This window comes from Sceloporus occidentalis, unplaced genomic scaffold, assembly GCF_023333645.1.
Source record: "Sceloporus occidentalis isolate IW3139 unplaced genomic scaffold, rSceOcc1.0.p SCAF_2, whole genome shotgun sequence".
NCBI lineage: Eukaryota > Metazoa > Chordata > Lepidosauria > Squamata > Phrynosomatidae > Sceloporus > Sceloporus occidentalis.
Window position 1 is genome coordinate 262,529,383 of NW_028316982.1, and position 26,469 is coordinate 262,555,851.

Sequence of the window (26,469 nt, forward strand, 5' to 3'; positions counted from 1 at the left end):
CTTCTCTGTCAGAGAGCTCTGGTGCCACAATAAACTACCGTTCCCAGGATTCTCTATCACTGAGCCAAAGCAGTTAAAGCAGTGTCAAACAGGATTATTTCTGCAATGTGTTTTGGACCTGTGTGATGTGAAAGTGATCCAGGGGTCCCATTTCACACTACACAGTTATAGCACTACGATTCTACTTTTAGCTGCCATAGCTGCATCCCATGAAACCCTAGGCGGGTTTGTACCTAGCTGAGGCAATAGCAGAGAAGTCTATATATCCCAGGACAAGACAAATCTCAGGATTCCAAAGGATGCACTTGATGGCAGTTCAAAAGGAATCATAATGCTATAACTGTGGCTGCTGCCACACTGCAGAATTAACCCAGTTTGACACTGCTTTAACTACCACGGCTCCATCCTATGGAATCCTAGGATTTGCAGTTTGTTGTTGCACCAGAGCTCTCTGATGGAGAAGGCTAAATATCTCACAAAACTAAAAATCCCAGTATTCCATAGCATGGAACCCTGGCAGTGAAAGCAATATCAAACTGCATCAATTCTGCAGTGTAGATGCAGCCTGTGTAATGTGAAAGGTCTTTCCTCCTGACACCTAACTGAAACAGGCAGCTGGCTGCGTCCACACTGCAGAAACAATCCAGGTTGATACCACTTTTAACTGCCATGGCTCAATGCCATGAAATTCTGGGAACTGTAGTTTTGAGATACAACAAACTACAATTCCTAGAATCTCACAGCACTGAGCCATGGCAGTTAAAGTGGTGTCAACCTGGATTATTTCTACAGTGCAGATGCAATGCAACTAGAGACAAGAGAGAGAGGAAGAGAGAGCAAGGCTTGCTCAGAAGGCTTACTTTGAGTAGTGATCCCCAAACTCTGGTTCTTCAGGGGGGTTTGGACTACAGCTCCCAGAAGCCTCAGCCACCTTGGCCAATCGCCTGGGATGCTGGGGGCTGAAGTCCAAGACATCTGGAAGGCCAGAGTTTGGGCATCACTGCAAGGGATGGGATCCCCCAAAGCTAGCTAGCACCTTCTGCAAAAATCAGGAACTCTGCAAACTCCCTTTCCCTCTGCTGCATCTCAGTTTCTTTAGCAGATGTGGGAAGGAAGTGGGGGGAGAGATTGCAAAGGGGAAGGCGTCTGCCTATTTTTGTAAACTGCATCCTCTGGTTACTTGATCTGCTTCCTGGGGTTTGCTTTCACTTCTTCCAGGGTCGCCTCCTCTCACTGCTGCCGCTTGGATGCACTTGCAAAAAAGCTAAGGGACCTGATCCTGGGGGAAGGAAAAACTCCATAGGCAAGAGTAAGCCATGCTTCCTCTGCAAAGCTCCAAATGCCGCACATCCCTGGGGATATGATTAAATTGAGATTTGGGGGTTATGTGGGTGGATGGGAGGCTCTTCTTTTTTTTCCCCCTGAACTAAATGACACCTCTTTTGCATCACCCAGTTTTGTTTCCAGAGCTCCTGCAAATTGGAGAAAGCTATGATGCTGCTGTCCCTGAGATGCAGAATTGGGATGCTCCGGTGGATCGGGCCCACAGGGGGGCCTCACTGCCTCAGCTGCCCCCAGAAGAGAGGCTGCCACTCTTCCCCCCCTAAAATCTTGGGGGTGAAAAAGAGGGGCTACGACATCACCAGAAACCCCCACCTCAACAAGGTCAGCCCAAATCCTACTCTCTTCTAGGCTCAAGGGATCTTCTACTGGATTCATTTGTTTTGCATTTTGTAGCATTTTTTATCTGTATACATTAGTGGTTGTTGCTGTTTTGCCTTCAAGAGTAAACCTAAGATGAACCTGTCATGGGCAAGATTTGTTCAGAGGAGGTTTGCCATTGCCTTCGCCTGAGACTGAGGGTATGTGACTCCTTTTGAAGGACAGCCCACTATTAGTTGATTGTTGTTGTTGTTGTTGTTATCCTGCCCTTCTCCCAAGACTGGGACTCAGGGCAGCTTACAACATTTTAAAAATGATACAGTTTTATAAGATGTGTACTTGATGACTTCTATGTTACTCGGTCGGAGAACTGTTTTAGACCATGGAGTTTATCACACGGAACGGATCCTGTGCAGAAACTTAACTTAAAGTGAAAAAACCCCTGCCAAAGTGGGTTGTTTTTCATGACATTCAGGGTGAACCTGAACAGAAATTAGAAATAACCCGCAAAAGCTTTTCAGACGACGTTTGCGTCAGTGAGAAATAACGTGACATTAGTAAGAACGCAAAGTTGACAAAACCCCTTCCTTTTTACTTTTGGGAACTTCAGGGAGCACTGATGGCACAGTGGTGAAATGTACTTGCCATTGTTATTAATGCCACATTATTTCTCATTGACACCAACGTGTCTGAAAAACAACCTGAAAAAGCGGGTGATTTGCGGATTTGATAATCCTGTTTCTGCATGGGATTTAACCAGTTTGCCTCCAATTTGCCTCCATGTTATAAAGTCCTAAGCAGAAAAGAAGCTGTTCAAGGACTCTATCCCTGCAATGCCACCATCTTTATTTATTTATTTATTTATTTATTTATGGCATTTATACAACGCTCTTCAGCCTAAAGGCTCTCATTGTGATCAATTATTGTCTTGCTATGTTCCGGTGTGCATCAAGTCATTTCTGACTTACGGTGACCCTGAATCAGAACCTATCACAGGGCTTTCTGAGGCTGAGAGTGTGTGACTCACCCAAGGTCGCCCTGTGGGTTTCCATGGCTGAGTGGGAATTCGAACCATGGTCTCAGAGTCATAGTCCAACACTCAAACCACTGCACCACACTTATCTGTATATATTTGTTGTTGTTTTGCCTTCAAGTTGTTTCCGACTTATGGCGACCCTAAGGTAGACCTATCATGGGGTTTTCTTGGTAAGATTTGTTGAGGGGGTGTTCCTTTGCCTTCCCCCGAGGCTGAGAGAGTGTGACTTGCCCAAGTGGGTTTCCATGGCTGTGCAGGGATTCACACCCTGTTCTCCAAAGTCCTAGTCAGCTCTCAAACCATTACGCCATGCTGGCTCTCACTATATTTTATACATACTATATTATTATTATCATCAACAACAACATCATCATCCTATACTTTTTCTTCAGCCGCTCCTAGACTGTGGAATGACCTGCCAGAAAAGATTTGTCAGCTGAATACACTGTCCGAATTTAAAAGAGCATTGTGTTCTAGTCTCTTCTGGCAGGCATATTGAGATGATTTGTAAATTGTGAATGAATTTTATTTGTAGATTGTTTTCATCCCCTTTCCAAGACAGTTTAAAAGAACCCACTATTTTCCACAATGAAATGTATCTCTGCTCACAGAATCATAGAGTTGGAAGAGACCACAAGAGACATCCAGCCCAACCCCTGCCATGCAGGAAATCACAATCAAAATGCCCCCAACAGATGGCCATCTGCTTAAAATCCTTTGAACAAGGTTTTGGCTGTCTTGTTTGTATTGCAGGTTGAGTATCTTATCCAGAATTATCCAGATGGGTAGATAAGGTAGTGAAACCTTTGCTTGCTTGCTTTTTTTTTCTTGTTTAAAAGTATTTTCATTAAAACAATCAAATGAACATACAAAAACCCATTTACAAATACACAACAATTTTCTATATCTTAAAAAAAGTATAACTGACAACAAACAAAACTTTCAGTCTGGTTTCCGCCCAAGGCATTCCACTGAAACAGCTCTCACTAAGATCTCCAATGACCTTTTACGGGCCAAGGCTAATGGCCTTTACTCTGTTCTCATCCTTCTTGATTTTTCTGCAGCCTTTGACACCATTGATCACTGTCTTCTAGTTGACATACTCTCTGACCTTGGGTGCTCAGACTCTGTTCTCGACTGGTTTAGATCTTATTTGTCTGGCAGATCTTTTGCATTGGTCACAGGTGGTCAGACTTCATCTCCTGTTCCCTTATCTGTTGGCGTTCCCCAGGGCTCTGTTCTGGGTCCCCTTCTGTTTTCTCGCTACACACTGTCCTTAGGTAAACTCATCAGCTCTTTTGGTTTTTCCTACCATCTGTATGCCGATGACACCCAGCTGTATCTTTCCACCCCTGACCTTTCTCCAAGGTTTGAACAGCAAATCTCGTCTTGCCTCACAGCTGTCTCGCAGTGGATGCGTCATCGGCGTTTGAAGCTCAACATGTCCAAGAAGGAGCTTCTTGTCTTTCCCCCTAAGTCCACCCTTCAACACTCCTTTTCTGTCTCTGTGGACAACATTTCTATTCAACCAGTCCAGCAAGCCCGCAGTCTTGGTTTTATCTTTGACTCTTCTCTGTCGTGTATCCCTCAGATCCAGACCACAGCCAAGGCTTGTAGATTCTTTTTGTACAATATTGCTAAAATCCGACCATATCTCTCGGCCTCTACTGCCAAGATCCTGGTCCATGCCCTAGTGGTCTCAAGACTTGATTACTGTAACATCCTCCTGGCTGGGCTTCCTCTTTCTCACCTCCGTCCTTTAATTTCTGTCCAGCATTCAGCTGCACGCATTATCACATCTGCCCACCGCTGTGACCATATCTCTCCTGTGTTGGCATCCCTTCACTGGTTTCCTCTCCCTTTCCGTATTCAGTATAAGCTCCTGCTGTCGATGTTTAAAGCCCTCCATGGGCTGGCCCCTCCTTACTTATCAGACCTTCTTTCTCCTCACCTTCCCACCAGGGCCCTCTGTTCTGGTAGTCAAGGTCTGCTGTCCCAGCCCAGGATTTCCTCTGCCCCATCCCGGATTTGCCCCTTTTCACTTCCTGCCCCTCACTCCTGGAACTTTCTTCCCCCGCAAGCAAGAGCCATCACTTCTTTAACCAGCTTTAAAACGGAGTTGAAGACCATCCTGTTCAGGGCAGCATTCCCAGGAATTGCATAATTGTCACTTGCTATTTGATGTTCTTTTGTTGCCTGTTTTATTGAATCATTTCCTGTATTGCTATGTATTTTATATGTATTATCCTACTAGAGAGGCCCCTTCCCCACCACCACCCCCTTTGTGTCGTGTCTTTTTAGATTGTAAGCCTGAGGGCAGGGAACTGTCCAATTAAAAAGATTGTATGTACAGCACTGTGTAAATTTACAGTACTTTATAAATAAAGGCTAATAATAATAATAATAATAATAATAATAATAATAATAATAATAATATTCTACACACTATAGACAGGGAAACAATAGCTTTCAACATACGTGACTGTGTTACTTTACTTATCTCCCATTAGTTTATTCAGAAGTTAATATAATGATTATAATAATCGTTAAATTTTATTATCAGACTACAAATGAAAGATGCTACTAATGATCTTAAAAAAAATGGAACTTTACAAAAATCCTCTATGTTATATATATCACTCTTCTAAAAAAATAACAGACCTCCCTTGTTTTTCATATATTCAGTCAACATCCTCCACTCCTTCTGCTTTCTTATGTGTCCACAAACATTGAATGTACACAGACTTTGTTTCATGCAGAAACCCATTTAAAATACTATTTATAAAATTACCTTCAGGCTATGTGTATAAAGTGCAAACAAAGCATAAGTGAATTTCATGTTTAGAGTTTGGTCCCATCTCCAAGATACCTCATTATGTATATGCAAATACTCCAAAATCCTAAAAAGTTCAAAATCTGAAACACTTATGGTCCCAAGCATTTTGAAGAAGAGAGACTCAACCTGTATCCTAGAACTGGCTGAGATGGCCACCATCAGTAAACACAGCTATTCTTTTCAGGACACAGATTGAAGCAAGGAAAACCAAGGATGGGAAAGTGGGATGCTTGCACCAAAACAAAATGATCCTAAAGTTTAACTAGTGTAATATGGCTATAGGTTGAGCCTCCCTTACCTGAAATACTTGGGACCAGTGGTGTTATAGATTTTGGGATGATGATGATGATGATGATGATGATGATGATGATGATTTCTATCCTGCTTTCTTCCAAGACTGGGACGCAAAGGCAGTTTACAGTCTAAAAAACACAATAAAGTTAAAAACTTACAAAATTGACAGTTAAAATGGTATAACCTGTATTTGCATATACAGTTGGCCCTCCGTATCCACAGATTCCTAATCTATGGATTCAACCACCCATGGCTTGAAAATATTTAAAAATATATAAATTACAAAAGGAAACCTTGATTTTTGCCATTTTATACAAGGGACACCATTTTACTATGCCATTTTATTTAATGGAACTTGAGCATGGAAACCCACTGGGTGACGATGGGCAACTCACATTCTCTCAGCCTCAGGGGAAGGCAATGGCAAACCTCTTCTGAACAAATCTTGCCAAGAAAACCCCATCATAGGCTCACCCTAGGGTCACAATAAGTCAAAAGAAACTGGAAGGCCGAAAACAACAACAGCAACATTTTGGCCACTCAGTACAAAAGTTTTGTGTTTTGGCATATTTCATATTTTGGGATTCTGAATAAAGGAGACTCAACCAGTAAAGCACTTTAGCACTTTGATTATAACACCTGAATGTGAAGAATGCTCTGTGGAAAATGGGGGAAACAGATTTCTGAAATGTCGTATGGGTCTAACTAGATGCGATGTGGTCCATGGAAGGTAGAGGAGAAGAAAATATGGGGCAGGACCCGGGAAGGTACCCTGGATATGTCAAGAAAGCATTTGGATGCAAACCTGGGAATATAAGAACTGAAAGCTCTTGATACTTGCAGAGACTTATATCTTTCCGGATGAGCCCTTTCTCTATCTTTTGGAGAAGTGCCCCTCCACACCTTGCAGATGTATAATTCAGGAGTCAGCAATTTTATTTTATTTTTAAAAGAACGTGACTGGAAACTGGCAGAAGAGTGACTTCCCAGCTCCACCAAAATAAGTTTTTTCCTTGCAGTTTTTCAAAGCATTGCAGCAGAACTGCACCATAGAAACTGAAAACTTTTGAATGAGCTTTTTGTTTCTGAGTCATCCCTTTTGTTGTAAAAAGGTTGGGGAAAAACCTATGGAGAGGAATGGAGCAGCACCTTTAAGACTAACTGATCTATTTTAGTCTGTGCTTTTTGTGGATATCAGCCTATTTCCTCAGGTGCTCTTTTTTAAGCATAGTTACACAGTGGTGGGAGTGGAATAGATAAATAAGGAAAAAGGAGAATGCAAACTGTGACCCTGACCATACATTTTCAGATTTGAGTATCAAACAGTTAAAAATAGCCTTCTGGCCTTGGAACCTAAACAGGATTGGCCTGGTTAGTAGTTGGATGGGAGACTGCCAATGAATAACAGGAGCTGTAGGCTATATTTCAGAGGAAGGAACTAGTAAACCACCATTGAGTATGCCTTTCCTAAGAAAATCGTATAAAATTCATAGTTTTTCCATAAGTCATTAGGTGATTTGAAGGCACATATTCACATGGAGAGCCAGCATGATGTAGCGGTTTGACTACAGTTATGAAGATTCAGGGTTCGATTCCCTACTCGAGCATAAAAACCCACTGGGTGACCTTGGACAAGTCACACTTTCTTAGCCTCAGAGAATGGCAATGGCAATCCTTCTCTGAAGAAACTTGCCAAGTTAGGTTTGTCTTGGGGTCACCATAAGTAAAAAATGACTTGGAGGCATGCAACAACAACAACACACTTTTAAATTGTAGCTTTTAAAATGGCTTGTTAGCATTGACTGGGCAAGCAATAAATTTGGATATAAACATCAGTTCTCTGGGGTCAAAACCTTCTCTGGAGAGATTCCTTTTGTAATATGTTGAAATATGTGTATGTTTTATTTTGTGAACTTTCTCTTTTTGGGAGAAAGGTGGCATAGAAGTGAAATAAATAAATAAATATGTGCCTTCAAGTTGCCTGTCAACTTATGGTGACAACATGAATATCATAGGGTTTTCATAGGCAAAGAAAACTGGTGGTTTGCCAGTTGCTTCCTCTGAAATGTGGCCTATAGCACCTGGTATACCTTTGATGTTCTCCTATCCAAGTACAAACCAGGGCTGACCCTACTTAGCTTCCAAGATCACATGGGATCTGGTGCCTTTAGAGTTTGTAGGCCCTGTGCAATTTTAGGACTTGTGTACTAATAGGTATAGTGTACCATGACGCCATTGTTTTTCTTCATACCTCTGCTACCTCTGCTAATGGTAAGGAATTTATAAATATATCCCAATTCAGCAGGTTCTTTCCCCAGTTTTCCATTAAACTTTTCAAGAGCCTTTTGTTAGTGTGACATGTGTGTGTTTCTATAAATTTGTTGATATTCCACTTGAGGGGGCTGCCAGTCTCAAGCCTATCCTTATGCAGCTGAATCAAACCAGCAGTGAAATGGGGCAAGGCAGGAACCTGCCACTCAAAGAGATTTCACATATGGTAATCAAAAATTCATTACAATTTGCCAGCCATTGCTTAAATTCAAATTATTTCTTTTTAAAAAGTCTTGTAGAATGGGTACGTATATGCATGAGGGAAGATAAATTAACCACCTCATTAAAGTTGCAAAAATTGACCTTGTTGGCAGAGATGCAAATCGGCATAAAGGTTCATTTGGGAAGATGAATTTGAGAACTTTTAATAACATGGCTAGTTACATCACCGCTTTGTTATAAGAGCTTTACTGGCAACGGATCTGTTTCCAAGCACAATTCAGAGTGCTGCTGGGGATTTATAAACCCCTGTATGAATTTGAAAAGAATCAAAAGTTATTTTTGTAAATCCTCAGCTTCAGGAACAGAGGCTTTTCCTATATAAGCAAAGTCAAGGTAGTAAGTGAAACTGAATAACTGCTGTGTTTTGAATACTAACGCTGTGCTTTCTTTTTTCCCTCTGTGCCATGTTAGTAGTGTGTTCCAGCTATCAAAACTTGAACTTGCAGTTGTAGTTTTAGTACAAACTCTTTCAGTTCCTTCTTTAGAAAAGCATGAATAAATAAAACAGTATGAATATTGGAAAGAACTTTTCTCACTCAGCCTTGTAGACAGTATAGTACAATGGTTTGGGGACTGGACTGGGACTTGCGAGTTCCTGGTGTGAAGTATTCACAGAAATCCATTGGATGAATGTGGACCTATTGCATATCTCAGCCTGACCTACTCGCAGGGTTGTTGGGAGGAGAAGTAGGGATGAAGAAATCTATATATGACACTTTCCTCACTGAAGGAAAAGCAGACTATAAATGTAATTAAGAATTATTTTTTTTAAATGATGGGTCAGTATGTGAAAGGAGCACACAGAAACAAGAAGACTGGTCTAGGAGAACATGCAATGGGAGAGGTCTTGCTTACCACAAATTAATTATATGAGGACTTAATGCCATCTTGTAAGATGATATGATTGTAGAATCTTAGAGTTGAAAGGGATATCAAGGGCCACCTAATGCAAATCCCTGTCATACAGGAATATGTAGGCAAACCACTGCTGAGAGATGCCTATCCATCCTCTGTTGATAAACCTTCAAAGGAGACTCCACTATCCCCCGAAGCAGTCTATTCCATTGTTGAACAGTTCTTACAGTCAAAAATGTCTTCCTGATATTTGGGTGGGATCTCTTTTTTTGTAAGTTGAATCCATTGTTTAGTGTTTAAATATCCTTAAATAGCAAAAAGATTGTCACATAGAAGATGGAGCCAACTTGTTTTCTGCTGCTCCTGAGGCTAGGTGATATTCTTTTTGATATTTAAAGATGTCTGTCATGTCATCTCTCTGTCTTCTATTCTCCAAGTTAAACATACACAGTTCCCTATGTGTTCATCATAAGGCTTAGTTACAACCCCTGTAAACAATTACTACTACCTTGAGGCCCTCCTGAACAGTATGGTATCAGTGACGTTAGTTTCATTCCACATCTCTAAACAAGCTGTACAAAGTGGTGAACCTTATCGCCAAGTCCAGAATCTTGTTGGTAAAGTTGTGGTTATGTGCCTTCAAGTCATTTCTGACTTATGGCGAACCTATCATGTTTTTTTTCTGGGGTTGAGAGGGTGTGACTTGACCAAGGTCACCCAACAGGTTTCCATGGCCAAGTGGGGAACCAAACTCCGATCTCCAGAGTCCAAGTCCTATGCTCAAACCACTACCCATACTACTACTCATAATAATAATAAATTTTATTTAAATCCCGCCTCTCCATAAGGATCAAGGCGAGTTACAATGAAATGCATAAATAAAATACATAGTACTGTACACACATAACTAAAAGTACATATCCCCTTATCCCTTACCCTAAAACTAAAATAACAACACTAAAAATAACAACACTAAAATGGAAGTCAAAATTAATTAAAATAGGTAAGTTTGGAGAGAGACAGTCTCTTTTATTGACATAAAATATGCTGTGCATAGAGACTGGGGGATTTTTTGCGGGGGGGAACAATGCAGAATGCATGTATCCAGGTGGAAGAGGCAAAGGGATAGGAACAAAGTTCTGCATGCAGAGCTGTTATATATGCAGTTATGCACTTAGAGTGTCAGTGTGGTGGATTGTGCATGGTGCATTACATTTTACCTCTGTGCATTGCGCGTTGTAGTGACAGCTACAGTATACCCATTCACCATTTCTCAAAGATTGCATTACAGTGGTATTCATCATAGGCACTCCAGTGAACTTGTATGTGTGTGTAAACTGCCTTCAAGTCAGCCTCAAGAAATGGCAAGCCTATGAAAGAGAGACCTCCAAGTCACCCTGGCATGAACAATCCTGCTCAGGTGTTGCAAACTCAGAGCTGTGGCTTCATTGATTGAGGCCCTATACAGACCATCCCAAAATGCTGGCCTTTGGGTGGAGGACTGCTAAAAAGACAATTAAAGGGGCCAAGAGCACACTCAAGCCTGAACTCTCTCTAGAAGTCAAAATGATTAAATTAAGGCTGTCGTTCTTTGGTCGTATCATGAGAAGATAGTAATGCTTGGCAAGTTAGAAAGTAGGAAAAGAGGAAGATCACATTCCAAATGTGTAGACTCAGGGGCTCTATAGACTGCTCCTGGCCAGATCAGGGTTGCAGCAATGTCATGCTGTGGTCCCGATTTAGCCTTTGGAGGGCGCAAAAAGGATCCAAAAAAGCAGCTCCTTTTTGTACCCTCCAAAGGGTGCCATAGCCATGGTGGCACAGCTATATGTTGCAGCGCATGGCATCATGGCACCCTGGGGCGGAGTCAGCGAATGTGTCATCAGGACACTGCACCCCGACTCCACCCAAAGGCCAGCATTTTGGGATGGTCTGTATAGGGCCTCAATCAATGAAGCCACAGCTCTGAGTTTGCAACTCTTGTCTAGTTCTTTTATAGCATAGTTTAGCACTGTACTATCCTAGCTTAACTCGACTGGTAAATAGTTATAGGATCTCAACCTATAGGTTCAGCATGTTGGACAGCTCCTATAAAGTTTGCTGTGTGAGATGGACTGTGTGGGTCTTTTCATGGGGAAGGAGGAAGGGAGGGGAAACTTTCCTTCCTAGAACGTCTTTCACATTTTTTAACTTAGAACCTTATGATTTGGATGCTTTCAAAAATTGAATGCCAGCTCCACTAGTAAACGTACTGGTGTGTGTGTGCCTTCATTGTTGCACTGAACATTTTTATCCTCTCCAAAAAACAAAAATGATTTCATCAGGCAATTTTAAAAATTGGACTAAGTGATCCATGGAATCTTTTTCTTTCCAAGCCTCTGGCTCTGCTCCCGGTAGATGAACACTGGCATTTCAAAAGAGGGTTGTGTCACTCGGGTGGGTCAAAACTCATAGCTTTGAGTGCATCTTTGAGAATCATGTGTTGAGTTATCATAGCTGATAAATAATAAGAGATCTGTTCTTGCTGGAAATGAGTTCATGGAATAGCCAACAGATAAGAACAAGGGAGCCCACAGGCAAGATCCTGCTCCCAAAGGAATGTTAACAGAACACTGGTGATCTTATCTATTAGGTATAATAAAATACTTTCTTTGCAGTTCATGTAAGGAAAAGAGGGGGGAATGAGTTTAAGAAATAAGAAGATCTTCCACTTTCTAAAGCACAACTCTTTTCTGTTATTTGGATTTTGTATGCTACACACAGGTAGGCCTGAATCTTAATGAATGTCTCGACTAAGTAGATCCACAAAATCAGTAGGATTTACCTAACTGTTACTCACCAACAATTGATTCAATAGATCTACTTAGCTGGAATTAACCAATAAGAACTAACACATAACATGTAAATAAATTTACAGTCCAAGCAGGAAAACATCAAGGTTGGCAGTTTTTAGGGTGAAAAAGCCCAGATCCTGGGGGTGGGGGTGGGTGGGATCCAAAACAATTCACTGAGATTCAGCATGCTTAGTGGGCAGGGGATGCTTATAATCTATGGGCAGCTGAAGTGAAATATGCCTGGGAAGGTCATGGCTAGCTGACTGAAATCTTGAAAGGAAGCACAACTATTTTGTGTGTACTGGTATTTGGGTTTTGGGGGGCTTTTTAAACTTTTATTTTTATTTTCAGCTTCAGCTAAAGTAGCAAATGATCCTGTTGACTGGGGTTCCATGTCCCACATTCTCATGGATAAATAGTGTGTTAATGCACTGCTAAATGCTTATTGCTAGATAGCACCGGCATTTGTGTAGAGGTTGCCAATTGATATTGAGAGCAGGGGTGAACTGAGGGTACATTTAGATTGCTACTGACCCTCTGGCTTATTTCTCTTTTGACAAGCCGGAGATATAGCCCAGGATTTGTTTTAAGATTATTTCTCTGGCTTGTTGGATGGAAGCAATTGGCAGAAGCAATTGGACAGTGAGAGCCAGTATGTTGCTATCCTGTGTTAAATGTCTGCTTATTGTTACATCGCAATGTGATTAACTTGTGATTTAACATCAGACACTGCTCTAGAGCTGTGTTTTTCAACTTCTGACAGTTGAGAATTGCCACCCTAAGGCTGATGCTGCTAGAAAACATCCCACTAGATGAGGAAGGAAAAGCAGGACACTGGACAGGTGTAAAAAGACTTTGTTAGAAGGAGCTTCACAGTCCTAGCCAGTGTTAACTGAGGCATGCCTATATATGCAACCTCTATGTGCAAACACCAGATTTCAAAACTGGCAGCTGTGTTGGCAGTTGGCACCTTATATGTAGCCACTTGATATGCCATGGGCAGGGCTCCACATGCCCAGATGCTGGCAGATGCATGTATTGCAGTCTATAAAAGTTACTCAAAGAAGGTTCATTTGGAATTTCTGCAAGAAAGATCTTGGGTAATGTGAAAACCTCTCTGAGCTCTTGGCCTGCATAAGATCTGAACAGCTGTGTTTACACTTCTTCCGAGATCGAGGAATGACCCAGTTGCTTGGGAGCAGTAAAGCCACAAGTGTGAGCCATCCACAAGGCCCTTGTGAATCCTGGTGTCGTCGATTCAGCATTTGGTTGAAATGTTCAAGCTCCATCATGAGACATACCTCCTTCCAGATGCTGCATGTTGTGGAACAGGAAGGGCTTTCAGGTCAGATCCATGGGCTTCTTGTGGTTACTACGCCAAACCTAAAGCCCTTTTCTTGGAAGAAAGTCCAAGTCATAACAGCTTCCTAATAAACTTGCCTAGAATTACTGTCCAGTGGAGAGTTGCACTGAAGCTCTGCAGGGAGAGATCTTTGCCATGTCTGCCCAGTTTAGGAATTGATCATTCCACCATACAGGAGTGACAGCATAATTTTGCCAGTAGACTAAATTATTCATACAGTCTTTTCCAGATTTCTGTTGGTGTCATAAATCTCTGTTAAGCTCCATACACATGCAGTTGTACTTCCCCCCTTCTGTTAGAGACTTATTCAGTTTATGATTTCATAAACAGAGTTTCACAACTGTAACCCTTTCACATGGGACTAAATGCTATTGTTGGTCCCAACTGGAGTAAAACCAATGAATTGATTGGATTTACCTATATATTGGGTTACCATTCAACAGCTGATCGAATGGTGCCATTCTACTTGGGACTAACCAACAGGAGGTGCATATTTGCTGTTGTTGTTAACTGCCCTCAAGTCAACCTGGACTCATGCCGACCCTGTGGATGAGACATCTCCAAGACCCCCTGTCCTCAACAAGGGATGCTTAGGTCTTGTAAATTCATACTTGTGACCTCTCTCATTGATGGGGAATGGGGGGAAAGGGCTATGTACAGGAAGGGCACTATGATTGTGCTGTGCCAATGTATCACTGGGCACCCCGATTTGCAGCTGATGGATTATGTCAGGGGTAGGCAACCTTTTTGAGCTGAGGGCCAGGTTGCTGTCCCTCAGACAACTGGGGGGCCGAAGCCAAAGAATAAATAATTAAATAATAAAAAAATCATATAAATAAATAAACCGGGACAAATGTAGGACAAAATTTTCAAATGGAGGACACTTTTTAAACGTGGAGGACACGCGAAAAAAAATTTCTGATTTTTTTAAAAAATGTTAATATAAATGCATGTTTCTGAGGCTTCTATAGACAATTGCCCCCCCTTGCCCGCCACTTGCTCCCCCTTGCCCACCGCTTGCCCACCTCCTCCTGATAGACCAAAGGCCCCGGTGGCAATCGGTGACAGGACCGGGCTGGGGGCGGTCCCAAGGCCTCGCCGGGCCAGATCCGGCCCACAGGCTGCAGGTTGCCTACCCCTGAATTATGTGATCAAGTGGCTGGTCGCATGGGCATCCAATGGGTTGGCCGCTAGGTGGGATGGGATGCAATTGGCAGCTTCTAGTGTAGTGTCTGTTCAGTTATGTGCATGTGTTTTCGACAGAACGGGGGAAAAATAATGGCACAGAGCAGCTTGTAGCCACATATGCTCTGTTATAGTGGGTCCTTCCTTGCAAAGGAGGAGTGGTGGTGTGGACTGCACATCTGTTGGGCTGTTGTGGGAGCCAGTGGTGCAGTCAGTGGTTTCTCCCTGCAAATCAGGAAAGACTGGAGGCAAGCCTGCTTTTCCTTTCCATCTGCTCCCGGCCTGTGTTTTTCATGTACGAACCAAGTGGGAAGATAGGATTCATATTTTATTATGCTCTTTTAGTTGTTCCTTATTCCACAATGTAACAGGGCCTCCAGTTTAATTCTAGCTGGCTGTAAAATGTTCAGTGGTTAATGAGGCGAGGCCTGGAAATTCACAGAAGACAGCCCCACCAGGTTCTTTTTGCATGGCTCGAAAAACTCTGAATTTACAAGAACAGCTATAGTTAAGATTTTTGAAGGGTTGTTGCACAAAACCTTTTCAAGTTTTTGCATATGAAAACATGATGAACATGTAGCTTGATTTCTAATGGACTTGTCTGAAATAATACCAGAAGTTAAGAAAATGTACCCTCTATGCCTGATAATTAATATGAAGATAATAAATGTTGGAGTAAAACTAGGTTGGTTGTTCTCGTTGTGTGCCTTCAAGTCATTTCCAACTTATGGCGGCCATAAGGCAAATCTATCATGGGGTTTTCTTGGCAAGTTTCTTCAGAGGGGGTTTGCTATTGTCATCCTCTGAAGGCAAGAGAGTGTGACTTGCCGAAGGTCACCCAGTGGGTCTGTAGCTGAGCAGGGAGTCGAACCCTGGTCTCCAGAAAAACTAGGATACCATGGTAGTAAGATTGCTTTATTTGGATAAATTATACATTGAGTTTCTGTGCAAGGTTTCGTTTACGAGGTTGAGTTTTGAGTGGATGCAAATGATATGCAGGATATGCATTTACAAACAGTGCCTAAAATAACTGAGATGCTAATGGCCTTATTCCTCCCATGCTTCATCTCTTTGTATACTTTATGTACTGCATTGCATATGGCTTCCAGAGTTGGAGAAACTTGTGGTAGACGTCTAGATTACATCTTTCAGAATCTCCTAGTCAGCTTGGCCATGCTAATTAGGACTGCATCTACACTATAGAAATAGTGCAGTTTGACACCACTTGAACTGATATGGATCCAGGCTGCAGAATTCTAGGATTTGTAGCTTTGTGAGGAACCAGCTCTCTTTGGCAGAGAAAGCCAAAGACCTTTTAAAACTACAAATCCCAGGATTCCATAGGATGGAGCTATAGCACTTAAAGTAGTATTAAACTGCCTTATTTCTACCATGTAGATGCACCCTAGGAGATTTTGGGAGCAGTAGTGGAAAAGGGGGATTTTTTTCCCCAAGTTCTGGAGGGGAAAACAGGATATGTGATAAGGATGTACACCCTGAACTATTAATTACAGTAGTTTTCTACCCCCTGCAAAAGGAAAAGAATATTCCTCTGCAATATTCTTCTTGTATTCAAATGAATCACGAGGGAAGCATTCTGTACACACATGCGTGTGCGTGCGCACACGCACACACAAAGCACATGATGTTTTTTAAACCCAAAACCATGTCTTTCACATAAAAACTATTTTGTACACAGCCAAACCATTTTCTGAAAACAAATTTCTTTTTTCATGGAAAAAACCCAATACATTTCTCTGCAGAATAATTCTTCTCTAATACTTTGGGACATTCAAATACCAGGGGGAAATTGCACAGAATTTGCACCGACCGGTCTATTACTTTTCCTGATGGAGTTTTTTTGACAGTCAGGAAACCTTTTATTAAAAATCTGAGAATGTATATAATTACAGTACAAGTATTCTTTCCATATCTAGTATGGGAGTGGGTAGAAGGTTCTTTCTAGGCCAGAGGGTTTTCCAAGACATTACTGTTTGGCTCCCAAGATTTGGCTTGGCATAATTCTGGAATTTGTGTCTTCTTATGAAAGACAGTCCACTATTGGTTGATGGCTTCCATGTTGGTTAGGCAGTGAACTGCTCTGCGTTTTAGTCCAAACAGTGAAGAAGCTGTTCGAGATGCTGAACTCTGCCCTTGAAATGCCACCATCTTATTTTGTGGCTGTGTGCCTTCAAGTCGTTTCTGATTCATCACAGGATTTTCTGGGGCTGAGTGTGTGTGACTCACCCAAGGCCACCCAATGGGTTTTCACGGCCATGCTGGGATTTGAAGCCTGGTCACCAGGATTGTAGTTAAACGCTGAAACCACTACACCACACTGGCTCCCAACACTATTTTATTACGACTTCTTTTTAGAGGAATTTGCCAGTGCTGTTGCCGTCTAGGCCAGATCTCTATAGGAAGGACAGGTATCCAAGTTGCATGTGGTGCTCTCATTTCTCCAAGAGGAGAGATTGCTGGGTGATCTGCATTTTTTCTTGTGGGCCAGAGTCTAACAGATCCTTAATCGCTCATAATAGCTCCAGATACACTGGTGGCTGAGAAAAATGACTTTTTGAATACCTCCACCCCCAGATTATGCCTCCAAAAATAACCTAGCCATTTAAATGTCATTTAAAATAGCTATGATATATGCCTCATGAATCCCAAAATGTGTAGTACCAATTGTAACAAAATTTGTTGCCAAATTGGTATGCTTCAAACATAACTTGATTTTGCCCTCTTTACGGAAGGGGGGGGGGCTTTGCTAAGTTCTTTCCCAGATTTAGTCAGAAGCAGGGCTGGCAGCAACACTTTTGCTGTCTGGGGTTTTTCAAATATGTTCAAAATAAAAGAATGGGCAAGGAAATGATGGAACCACCCCTCTTCAAGGATGGTAAGATGCTGATAGATCACAGTGAAAATGCCCAACTGCTCAATACTTATTTTACATCAGTTTCCCCCCGCTAAAAAGAGGACTCTGTTCTTCTATGCAGCAACAGAGACCTTGGTAAAGAATCCAAACTGCAAATCAAAATTGATAAAGAGTTAGTAACCTAGGGCCCGAACAGACAGGCCAAAATAAAACTGCTTCAGGCCACTTTGGAGGTATGCTGTTTAAATGATGCATGTGTCCTAAGAGGCTGGAGGCTGCGCCAAAGCCATGCTCCAGGCCTAAGGAGTGGAGCACAGCATTGGCTTAGCTTCTGGCCTCTTAAAATGTGTCTGTCATTTAAACAGCAAATCTCCAAAGTGGCCCGAAGCAGCTTTATTTTGGCCTGTCTGTTCAGGTCTTTAGGCCCGAGACAGATGGGCCGAAAGGGGCGTGGCAGCGGCGATACTAGGGTTCCAGATTGCGCAGCAACTGCACTGTCTGGAACCCTAGTATGTAATGGCGGCGACCTGATGGCAGCATCCTGTCACACGAGCACCACCATCTTGATGTAAGGGATGCACAGCGTCCACATGTCACTGTGCGTTAGTTACATCACAAGTGTGCTAGTGGCGCACTTGCGATGTAACCCGGACACCGCAAGAAGAACCCAGAAGAACCGGGTTCTTTTTACTCCAGAGGGACGTTGTGCTGTTCGGTGGCTGCAGTGTCCCTCTGGAGTTAAAACAGGCACCCGCAGACCGCCATTTTCAGGCAGTCTGTTTCGGCCCTTAGTTAACCTAAATGAGTTCAAATTTGCAGGGCCAGATTAACTGCATCCTGGGCTATTTAAGGAACATGGTGTGTATTCACAGAACCACTTGTCATCATTTTTGAGAAATTTCAGAGAATGAATGAGGTGCCAGAGAACTAGAGATGAGCAAAAATCATTTCTGATTTCTGATTTCTAAAAGGCAAAAAAAAAAAGGGGGGGGGATCCAGGAAACTATAGGCCAGTCAGCCTTACTTCAACACCAGCAAAAACTTTAGAATGAATTATACAGGAGTCCGTCTGCAATCATCTTGGTGACAAAACAGTGATCAGCAGGAGGTGGAATGAGTTTCTCAAGAACAAATCCTGCCAAACTAATCTTATATCTTTTTCTTTAATCAGGTCACTAGTTTAGTAGGTGGTGGGAATGGCATGGATGCCATTTATCTAGATTTCAGCAAAGGATTTGACAAGACCCTCCATGATTTTTTGATTAGAATACTGCTTAAATATGGAATAGATGGAAACAGTGACAGATGTATCCATTATTGGTTGGAAAACTGTGCTCAAATTGTCATGATCAGTGGCTGCACTTCAGACTGGAAGGGGGTCTCAAATGGAGTCTCCAATAGATCATATAGGCTGGGGAAAACATGGATCAGCAGTATTGCATGTGAAAAGGACCTTGTTCATAAGTTGTTGGTCATAAATTGAATATGAACCAGCATGAAGCTGTAGCAAAGAAGGCGAATGCTATTTTAGCTTGGATTAGTACAAGCCTCAGCCAGTATGGTGTAGTGGTTTCAGCATTGGACTATCGAGTTTATCAAACAGGAGGAATTTCTCTTAAATTCAAATGAAAAGAAAGTGGGGCCAGACGCATTCACTTAAAGTCGCTAGTTTCGCGCAGTTACGTGAATACACATTGCATTCGAACTGGCTCCCCATTGCCCGAAAATAGCATGCCATTGCCCGAATTTGCATGTGGCAGTCTATCATGCAATAACGTTAAACCCCATGATTGCGTTCAGATTGCCATTGGATTATACTACCAATTCCCCTTGTCTGATAAACTGCTATGACTCTGGATAACAAGGTTTGAATCCCAGCTCAGCCAAGGTTTGAATCCCAGGTCACCCACTGAGTAACCTTGGGCAAGTCACACTCTCTCAGCCTCAGAGGATGGGAAACTTGCCAAGATATGATAGCCTTGGGGTCACCATAAGTCAGAAATGACTTAAAGGTACACAAACACAGCAGATGTCCAGTTTACAATTCGGGTGAAGTAATATTCTCAGTATATTCTGCAGGTCAGGTCACACCTGGAATATTGCATTTAGTTCTTGGTGCATCAGTTTAAGAAGAATATAGACAAGTTGGACCAGGTTCCGAGAAGGGTGACAAGGATGATAAGACATATGGAGAACAAGGGGAAGACACACCTGTGACCCTTCATTTGTGAACTATGTATCCAAATTTGATATAATACTACTACAAGAAACATGGTTGAGGGAAAAGCTAACACTGAATGGATTTACAACAAGCTCAGTAGATGCCTCTACTTCTCAGAAGGGTGGCCGCCCGAGTGGCGGCCTATCCATTCTGATTTCGACAAGCATTAAACATGTTTCTCTCTCCATCCCACCATTAGCAAATTTGGCCTCTTCCTTACTAGTGAGATTTAATGATATTTGGCTGCTAATAATAAATGTTTATTTACCGCCTATACGTCAAAAAGAAGTGTTAAAAAACACATGGTTAAAATTAGAAACCTACATTACTAATACATTAGCTCAACATCCTGAAGTTCTCCTGATATTGGCTGGAGACTTTAATGCAAGAACTGGTCCCACCGAGGCAGATTTGTATGATCATTTCCACCTTGCTCAGCCTGAAATAGATTTAGGCTTAGTTCTTCCCCATAGACAGTCTAAAGATAAAGGATGTAATTGGGCTGGTCTTTATCTTACAGAACTATCTCATAAGTTAAATTTAGTTATAATGAATGGCTCTACAGAAGGAGATGATGAAGGAGAATATACATTTGTGTCCAACCGTGGATCCTCCACCATTGATTACTTCTTGATTTCATATGAATTATTATCTGCAACACCTAGATGCAAAATAGAACATAGAGTTGAAAGTGACCATCTACCTGTAACTCTGACATATGGAGAACAAAATATATACAGAAAGGTAGAAAGAGCTGGATTTGTTCAGCTTGGTGAAGAGAAGACTGTTGGGGTGGGGAGATTACACTCTTTAAAGTACTACAATGTCACAAAAAAATCATAGAGTTGGAAGAGACCCCCAAGGGCCATCCCGTCCAAGCCCCTGCCATGCAGGAACTCACAATCAAAGCACCCCTAAGAGGAGGATGCAAGCTTGTTCTCTGCCGCCCCAGAGGTAGGACCAGGTCTAATGGTTTTACGTTACAGGAAATATCTCACAAAACTACAAATCCCAGAATTCCATATCATTGAGCCATGACAGCTAATTATTTCTGCAGTGCAGATTCAGCCTATGTGTGCGCCACACGCTTGGGGAGCTGTTGTGTGTGCATGAGGGGGATAGCTGTGATGGTACTCTTGTCACTGTTTGCTCCTTGAGGGAAGGTGTTTATGAGCCCTTTCCCTGTGGTTTGGCTTGGGACTTGTGAGTCAATGGATGGAAGACCAATAGTCTTGTCCCTTTGGGCCTGTTAAAAACATTGCAAATCAGAGGATTACAAGAATGGCAAAGGACATATGGTGAGTGTTTTCCTTCTGGGTTAATTAGGTCTTGAGATGTTGCTGTGTCACAGCAGGGAAGGATCAGGGAACTTTTGGGAGAGAAAGGTTAACATTTACAGCTGTGTGAAAGAAGCAATAAACTGTCTGGGATAAATCCCGAGTGTCTCTAAGATGCCAGTGTGTTGTATCATTGGATCCTGAACTACAGATTGCAGCATGATTGAATCAAGAGTGCTTTTGACCCACACTATCCTCCAGTCCTTCATTTATGAAATTGTTGCATGCTAGAGGATTACTTGCTGTCCAAAGCTAGAGTCAATTGCAGCAGTGGTTTCCCTGCATGTTGCGTTTTGTTCCTGTGGTGGAAATCAAAATGACTATCTTTCATAATCAATTTAGTATGCAAAGTTTTTCAAACCACAACAACAGCACTGCAGTTTTGAAATTATGGGGATTACATTTCTTAGGGATTTTATCTTCTTTCTCACTTCTTTCATCTCTTCATGTTGTGAATGTGTGCTTTCAAGTTGTTCTCAGTTTATGGCAACCCTAAGGTGAACCTATTACAGGGTATGAGGATTTCTCAGCAAGATTTGTTCGCATTGTCTATCTTTGAGAGAGTATGACTTGCCCAAGGGTTCCATGGCTGATTGGCAATTTGAACCCAAGTCTGCTGGAGTTCTAGTCTGACACTCAAACCACTACACCACACTGGTTTTCTACATCCCTTTATATTTGTATTTAATAATCTGTCAGCTGCACAAGATATCTGTGCCCAATGGGCATTAAAGCACCCAATCAATGAATAAGGATTGCACACATGTGTCAGCACTGCAAATAAAGATGGAGTCAATGATGAAAATTCCTGCATAGCTGCATACCTTCCAACTGTCCCATTTTGACAGGGACAATCCTGTTTAATTCTTTCATTCCACATTTTCACCTGCTTTTAAGATGTCCTAGGGCTTGCCTACATGGTTAAAATATACCCCATGCCAATCAGATAGACCACAATCCAGCCACACGTAGTTTGGAGGAATTTATGGTTTTTAACAGGGTATCCGCAATGATGCATGTTATCAAACATGTGCCTGTCCAGGTGCTTAGCATGGATTTGCATAGCTGCACATTTTTGGCAGAGATAGAACATTGTATGTGAATTTTTGGAGGAAATGAGGACAATATAAATAATAATAATAATAATAATAATAATAATAATAATAATAATAAAGTAAGTGTTGACATGAATATGCAAAAATCCACACAATTCACTCAATTCACTGACATGTAGATCAACTCCCGGTTTCTCTTTCCTCCTCTCACTTCTCCCTATGCCCTCAGCTTACTTCAGTTTCTGCAAACTGAGTTCAAAGTGCAAAATGTTTGCACCCCATTAACTCAGCAAGAGGGAGAAGAGAGGAGAGAAGTGCACAATCTTTCCCTTCCCAGTAGGCTGAAGCAAAAGCAAACTGCTGCAGCCTCTCTGAGCTTGTGCTTTTTTCCCTCATTAATATTTTTTGCCATTTTGACCACACTGCATGACCACAGGTCTTGGTTTTTATCTATTAAATGTTGGATGGTGGACAGATGTGATGAGCAGGAGTTTCCTTTTGTCTGAACTTGCAAAATGTGTCTCTATGGATTTTCTACATTCCATATTTGAGCTATATAATCACACAGTGTCTGCGTTGTTTTATTTATTCATTCATTCACTTATCCATAGCTTCAGTGAATTCTTCGGGCAGTTTCCAGCAAATAAAAATGAACAGGAATAAAATTCCCTGTTGTACAGTCTAATAAGAGTTAAAAACGCAAAGAACAGACAGTACAAAACACAAAAGTGGCAATAAAATACACCACAAATTGCTTCCCAGCAGCTGATAAAGATTCAATTCAAACCAGACTCCAGCAGCATTGCCAACAAATGAAACTACGTAACCTCATAAGTCTTTCCAAATAACTTCATTTACTACTCTCTAGGTGGGGAAATTATTTACCTAAATACAGCAATATAAAATACTCAGTCCTGGCATGCAGAAAGTTGCTGCTGTCCTCTAATATCCATTCTTTAGAAGACTAAACCTTTTTATTAAGACACAAAGTTTGGGAAAATTACTTTTGGGGGCAGTAACACCCAGAATCTCCCACCCAGCATAGCCACTTGCGGTTGTAATCCAAAAAGTAACTTTTCGTCACTGATATTTTATATTTTAAGATAGTGAGCAGCAAGATAGAACAGCTGTGACATATTTTATGTTTTTTTAAAAAAAAAATTAAATTATATCTTACTTTTCTCCAATATAGGATTCGAGACAGTTTGCAAAATACATTAAAACAAAACAAACATACAATACTATTTTTTTTAAAAAAGACAATATATAGCATAATATGAAGACTCTCAGCACTCCCCCAAAGTTGCTGCAGTGAGAGCATACAGTACTAAGCTAAATTTTGGGGGGGGGGGGGGGGCTCTGATCCTGCTGTGAGACACTGGCTGCATCTGCATTGCAAAAATAATCCAGTTTGACACGGCTTTGACTGCCATGGTTCAATACTGGGATTTGTAGTTTTATGAGACATTTAGCCTTCGCTGTCAGTGAGCTCTGGTGCACAATAAACTACAGTTCCCAGAATTACATAGCATAGAGCCGTGGCAGTTAAAGTTGTGTCAAACTGGATTATTTCTGCAGTGCAGATGCAGCCACTGACTGCATCTACGCTGCAGAATTAATGCAGTTTGACCCCGCCGTGTTTCAATGCTACGGAATTGTAGGATTTGTAGTTTTGTGGGCTTTCGATACTATAGATCATGACATCCTCTTGGACCGCCTGAGGGGGTTAGGTATCGGGGGCACTGCTTTGCAGTGGTTCCGGTCCTTCCTCTCAGGCAGGTCTCAGAGGGTGCTACTCGGGGACTGTAGCTCCAGTAAGAGGTACCTCACTTGTGGGGTTCCTCAGGGGGCTATTTTGTCCCCGATGTTATTTAACATCTATATGAAGCCGCTGGGTGAGATAATACGGAGTCATGGTGCTGGGTGTTATCAGTATGCTGATGACACCCAAATCTATTTCTCCGTATCTCGTTCGTCGGCCTTGAATTCCGATGGCATCTCTTCTCTCAATGAATGTCTTCAGGTGGTAATGGGCTGGATGAGGAAAAACAGATTGAAACTGAATCCAGACAAGACGGAGGTGCTCATGTTAGCGGCCCCGAAACCAAGAATTGGGTTGCAACCTCCAGTCCTGGATGGAGTCACACTCTCCTCCAGTGACTGTGTTCGCAGTCTGGGGGTGCTCCTTGACTCGTCGCTCCTGATGACAGATAAATACGACGGTCAGGAGTGCCTGTTATCAGCTTCGGCTGATACGCCCGCTGCGCCCTTTTCTGGAAGTAAGGAAGCTAGAGACGGTTGTGCACGCGCTGGTAACCTCACGCCTTGACTTCTGTAATGCACTCTACATGGGGCTACCCCTGTGCTTGACTCGGAAATTACAGCTGGTTCAAAACATGGCAACCAGGCTTGTCTCAGGAACATCTAGGAGGGACCACATTACTCCGGTTTTGAGGTCCCTCCACTGGCTGCCTATCAGCTTCCGGGCCCAGTACAAGGTGTTGGTTATCACCTTTAAAGCCCTAAATGGCTTGGGTCCAAGCTATCTCAGGGACCGCCTCCTCCCGTACAATCCTCCCCGCGCTCTCCGGTCCTCTGGGAGGAACTTACTACAGCCTTAAAAAGCTAGGCTTGCGGCGACCTCCCAGAGGGCGTTCTCTGCTGTCGCCCCCAAACTCTGGAACCACCTGCCGGATGAGATCCGTCAGATAACATCATTAGACAGCTTTAAAAAAGCGGTCAAGACAGATCTCTTCCGGCAGGCCTTTCCAGATTAACCATCCCGGCCCAGGTTCTCTGATTCCCTCATTCCTCCCGTGGCCCCATCTTAGTGATGGTTGAGGATCAACAGAGGGATATCGGGGTTTTTAGTTTTTAATTGTTGTTTTTATGCTTTGATATTGTGTTTTTAATATGTTATACTGTTTAATACTGTCTTAAGGGGGGGAGGGATAAAGTGTTTTTAATTCTTATATTTTACATTTTACTGTTGTCAACCGCCCGGATTGGTTTGCGATAGGGCGGTATACAAATAAATATTATTATTATTATTATTATTATTATTATTATTTAGCCTTCTCTGTCAGAGACTGCTGCCACAACAACCCAAAAATTCCAGAACTCTGGCATTCAGCCGTAGCAGTCAAAGTGGGATCAAACTGCATTAATTTTGCAGTGTAAAGGAAACCTGAGTGTTCCTGCAGATATGTATGTGTGCATGCTAGATATGGGATTCTGGGAGTTCTCATTCAAAAAAGGAACTTTTGCAGTAGGCCCTTGGTATCTGCTGAAGTTTGGTTCCTGGATCTCCTGTGGATACACACGCGCGCACACACACATATATATCCCGCTTCTCTATCAACAACAATTGAGGTGACTTACAAGTTAAAAATTACAAGTAATTCCATGTCCCAAAATCTCACTCTTCCCTAAAACATCATTAAACAGTAATTTAAAATCATACATTAAAATAACATAATAAAACAAGCGAATAGGCAGTGGTGGATTCAGGGGGGTGGTAAGTTCAGATTGGCGGCCGGGTTTTCTATTCAGGGAAGGCCTGCCGGAAGAGATCTGTCTTGACAGACTTTTTGAAGCAGTCTAGGCTGGTAACATGACAAATCTCAAGCAGGCCATTCCGTAATCTGAGAGCGGTTGATGAAAAGGTCCTCTGGATGGTTGCAGTCAGCCTAGTTTTTATAGGCTGCAATAGATTCCTCCCAGAGAACCTGAGTGTGTGGGTTGGATTATACAGAAGGAGCCGGTCCCGAAGATAGGTTGGACCCAAGCCATTTAGGGCTTTAAAGGTCATAACCAATACCTTGTACTGCACCTGGAAACCAATGGGCAGCCAATGGAGTGATTTTAAGATAGGTGTTATATATCGCTTCTGGTTTTACCAGTAATCAACCTGGCTGCCATGTTCTGAACTAATTGAAGTTTCCGAACTAAATACAAGGGTAGAGCACATTGCAGAAATAGAATTGTGAGGTTACCAGCGCATGTACTGCATTTTCTCCAGTTCCAGGAAAGGACGCAGCTGGAGTATCAGCCAAAGCTGATAAGAGGCAGTCCTGACTGTCGCATTTACCTGATTTGACAGCTAGAGCGACGAGTCTTGGAGCACCCCCAGACTATGGACACAGTCCCTTGAGGAGAGCATGACCCCATCTAGGAGTGGTGGTTGTATCACAATACCTGGATTAGAGGCCCCTCCATTTTGTCTGGATTAAGTTTTAGTCTCTTTCCTCATCCAGTCCATTACCACTTTAAAACATTCATTGAGAGGAGAGATGCCATCTGTAGTCAAAATCCGTAGATACTCAAGTCCCATTAAATACAAGGGTGTAGGAAAATGGTGTCC

At 42.2% G+C, this 26,469-nt stretch overlaps 1 protein-coding gene across 2 annotated transcripts in view; it reads left to right on the forward strand.

Annotated features, from left to right (window-relative positions):
- The first annotated feature begins 1,220 nt into the window (after positions 1 to 1,220).
- Positions 1,221 to 26,469, forward strand: part of ME3 (malic enzyme 3) — a 142,963-nt gene continuing 117,714 nt past the window's right edge. For both annotated transcript variants that reach the window (XM_089512875.1, XM_089512876.1), the window contains exons 1-2: positions 1,221 to 1,309; positions 1,456 to 1,665. In XM_089512875.1, coding sequence (XP_089369001.1) covers positions 1,492 to 1,665 — 174 coding nt within the window. In that variant the 5' untranslated portion in view covers positions 1,221 to 1,309; positions 1,456 to 1,491. The remainder of the gene's footprint in view (positions 1,310 to 1,455; positions 1,666 to 26,469) is intronic.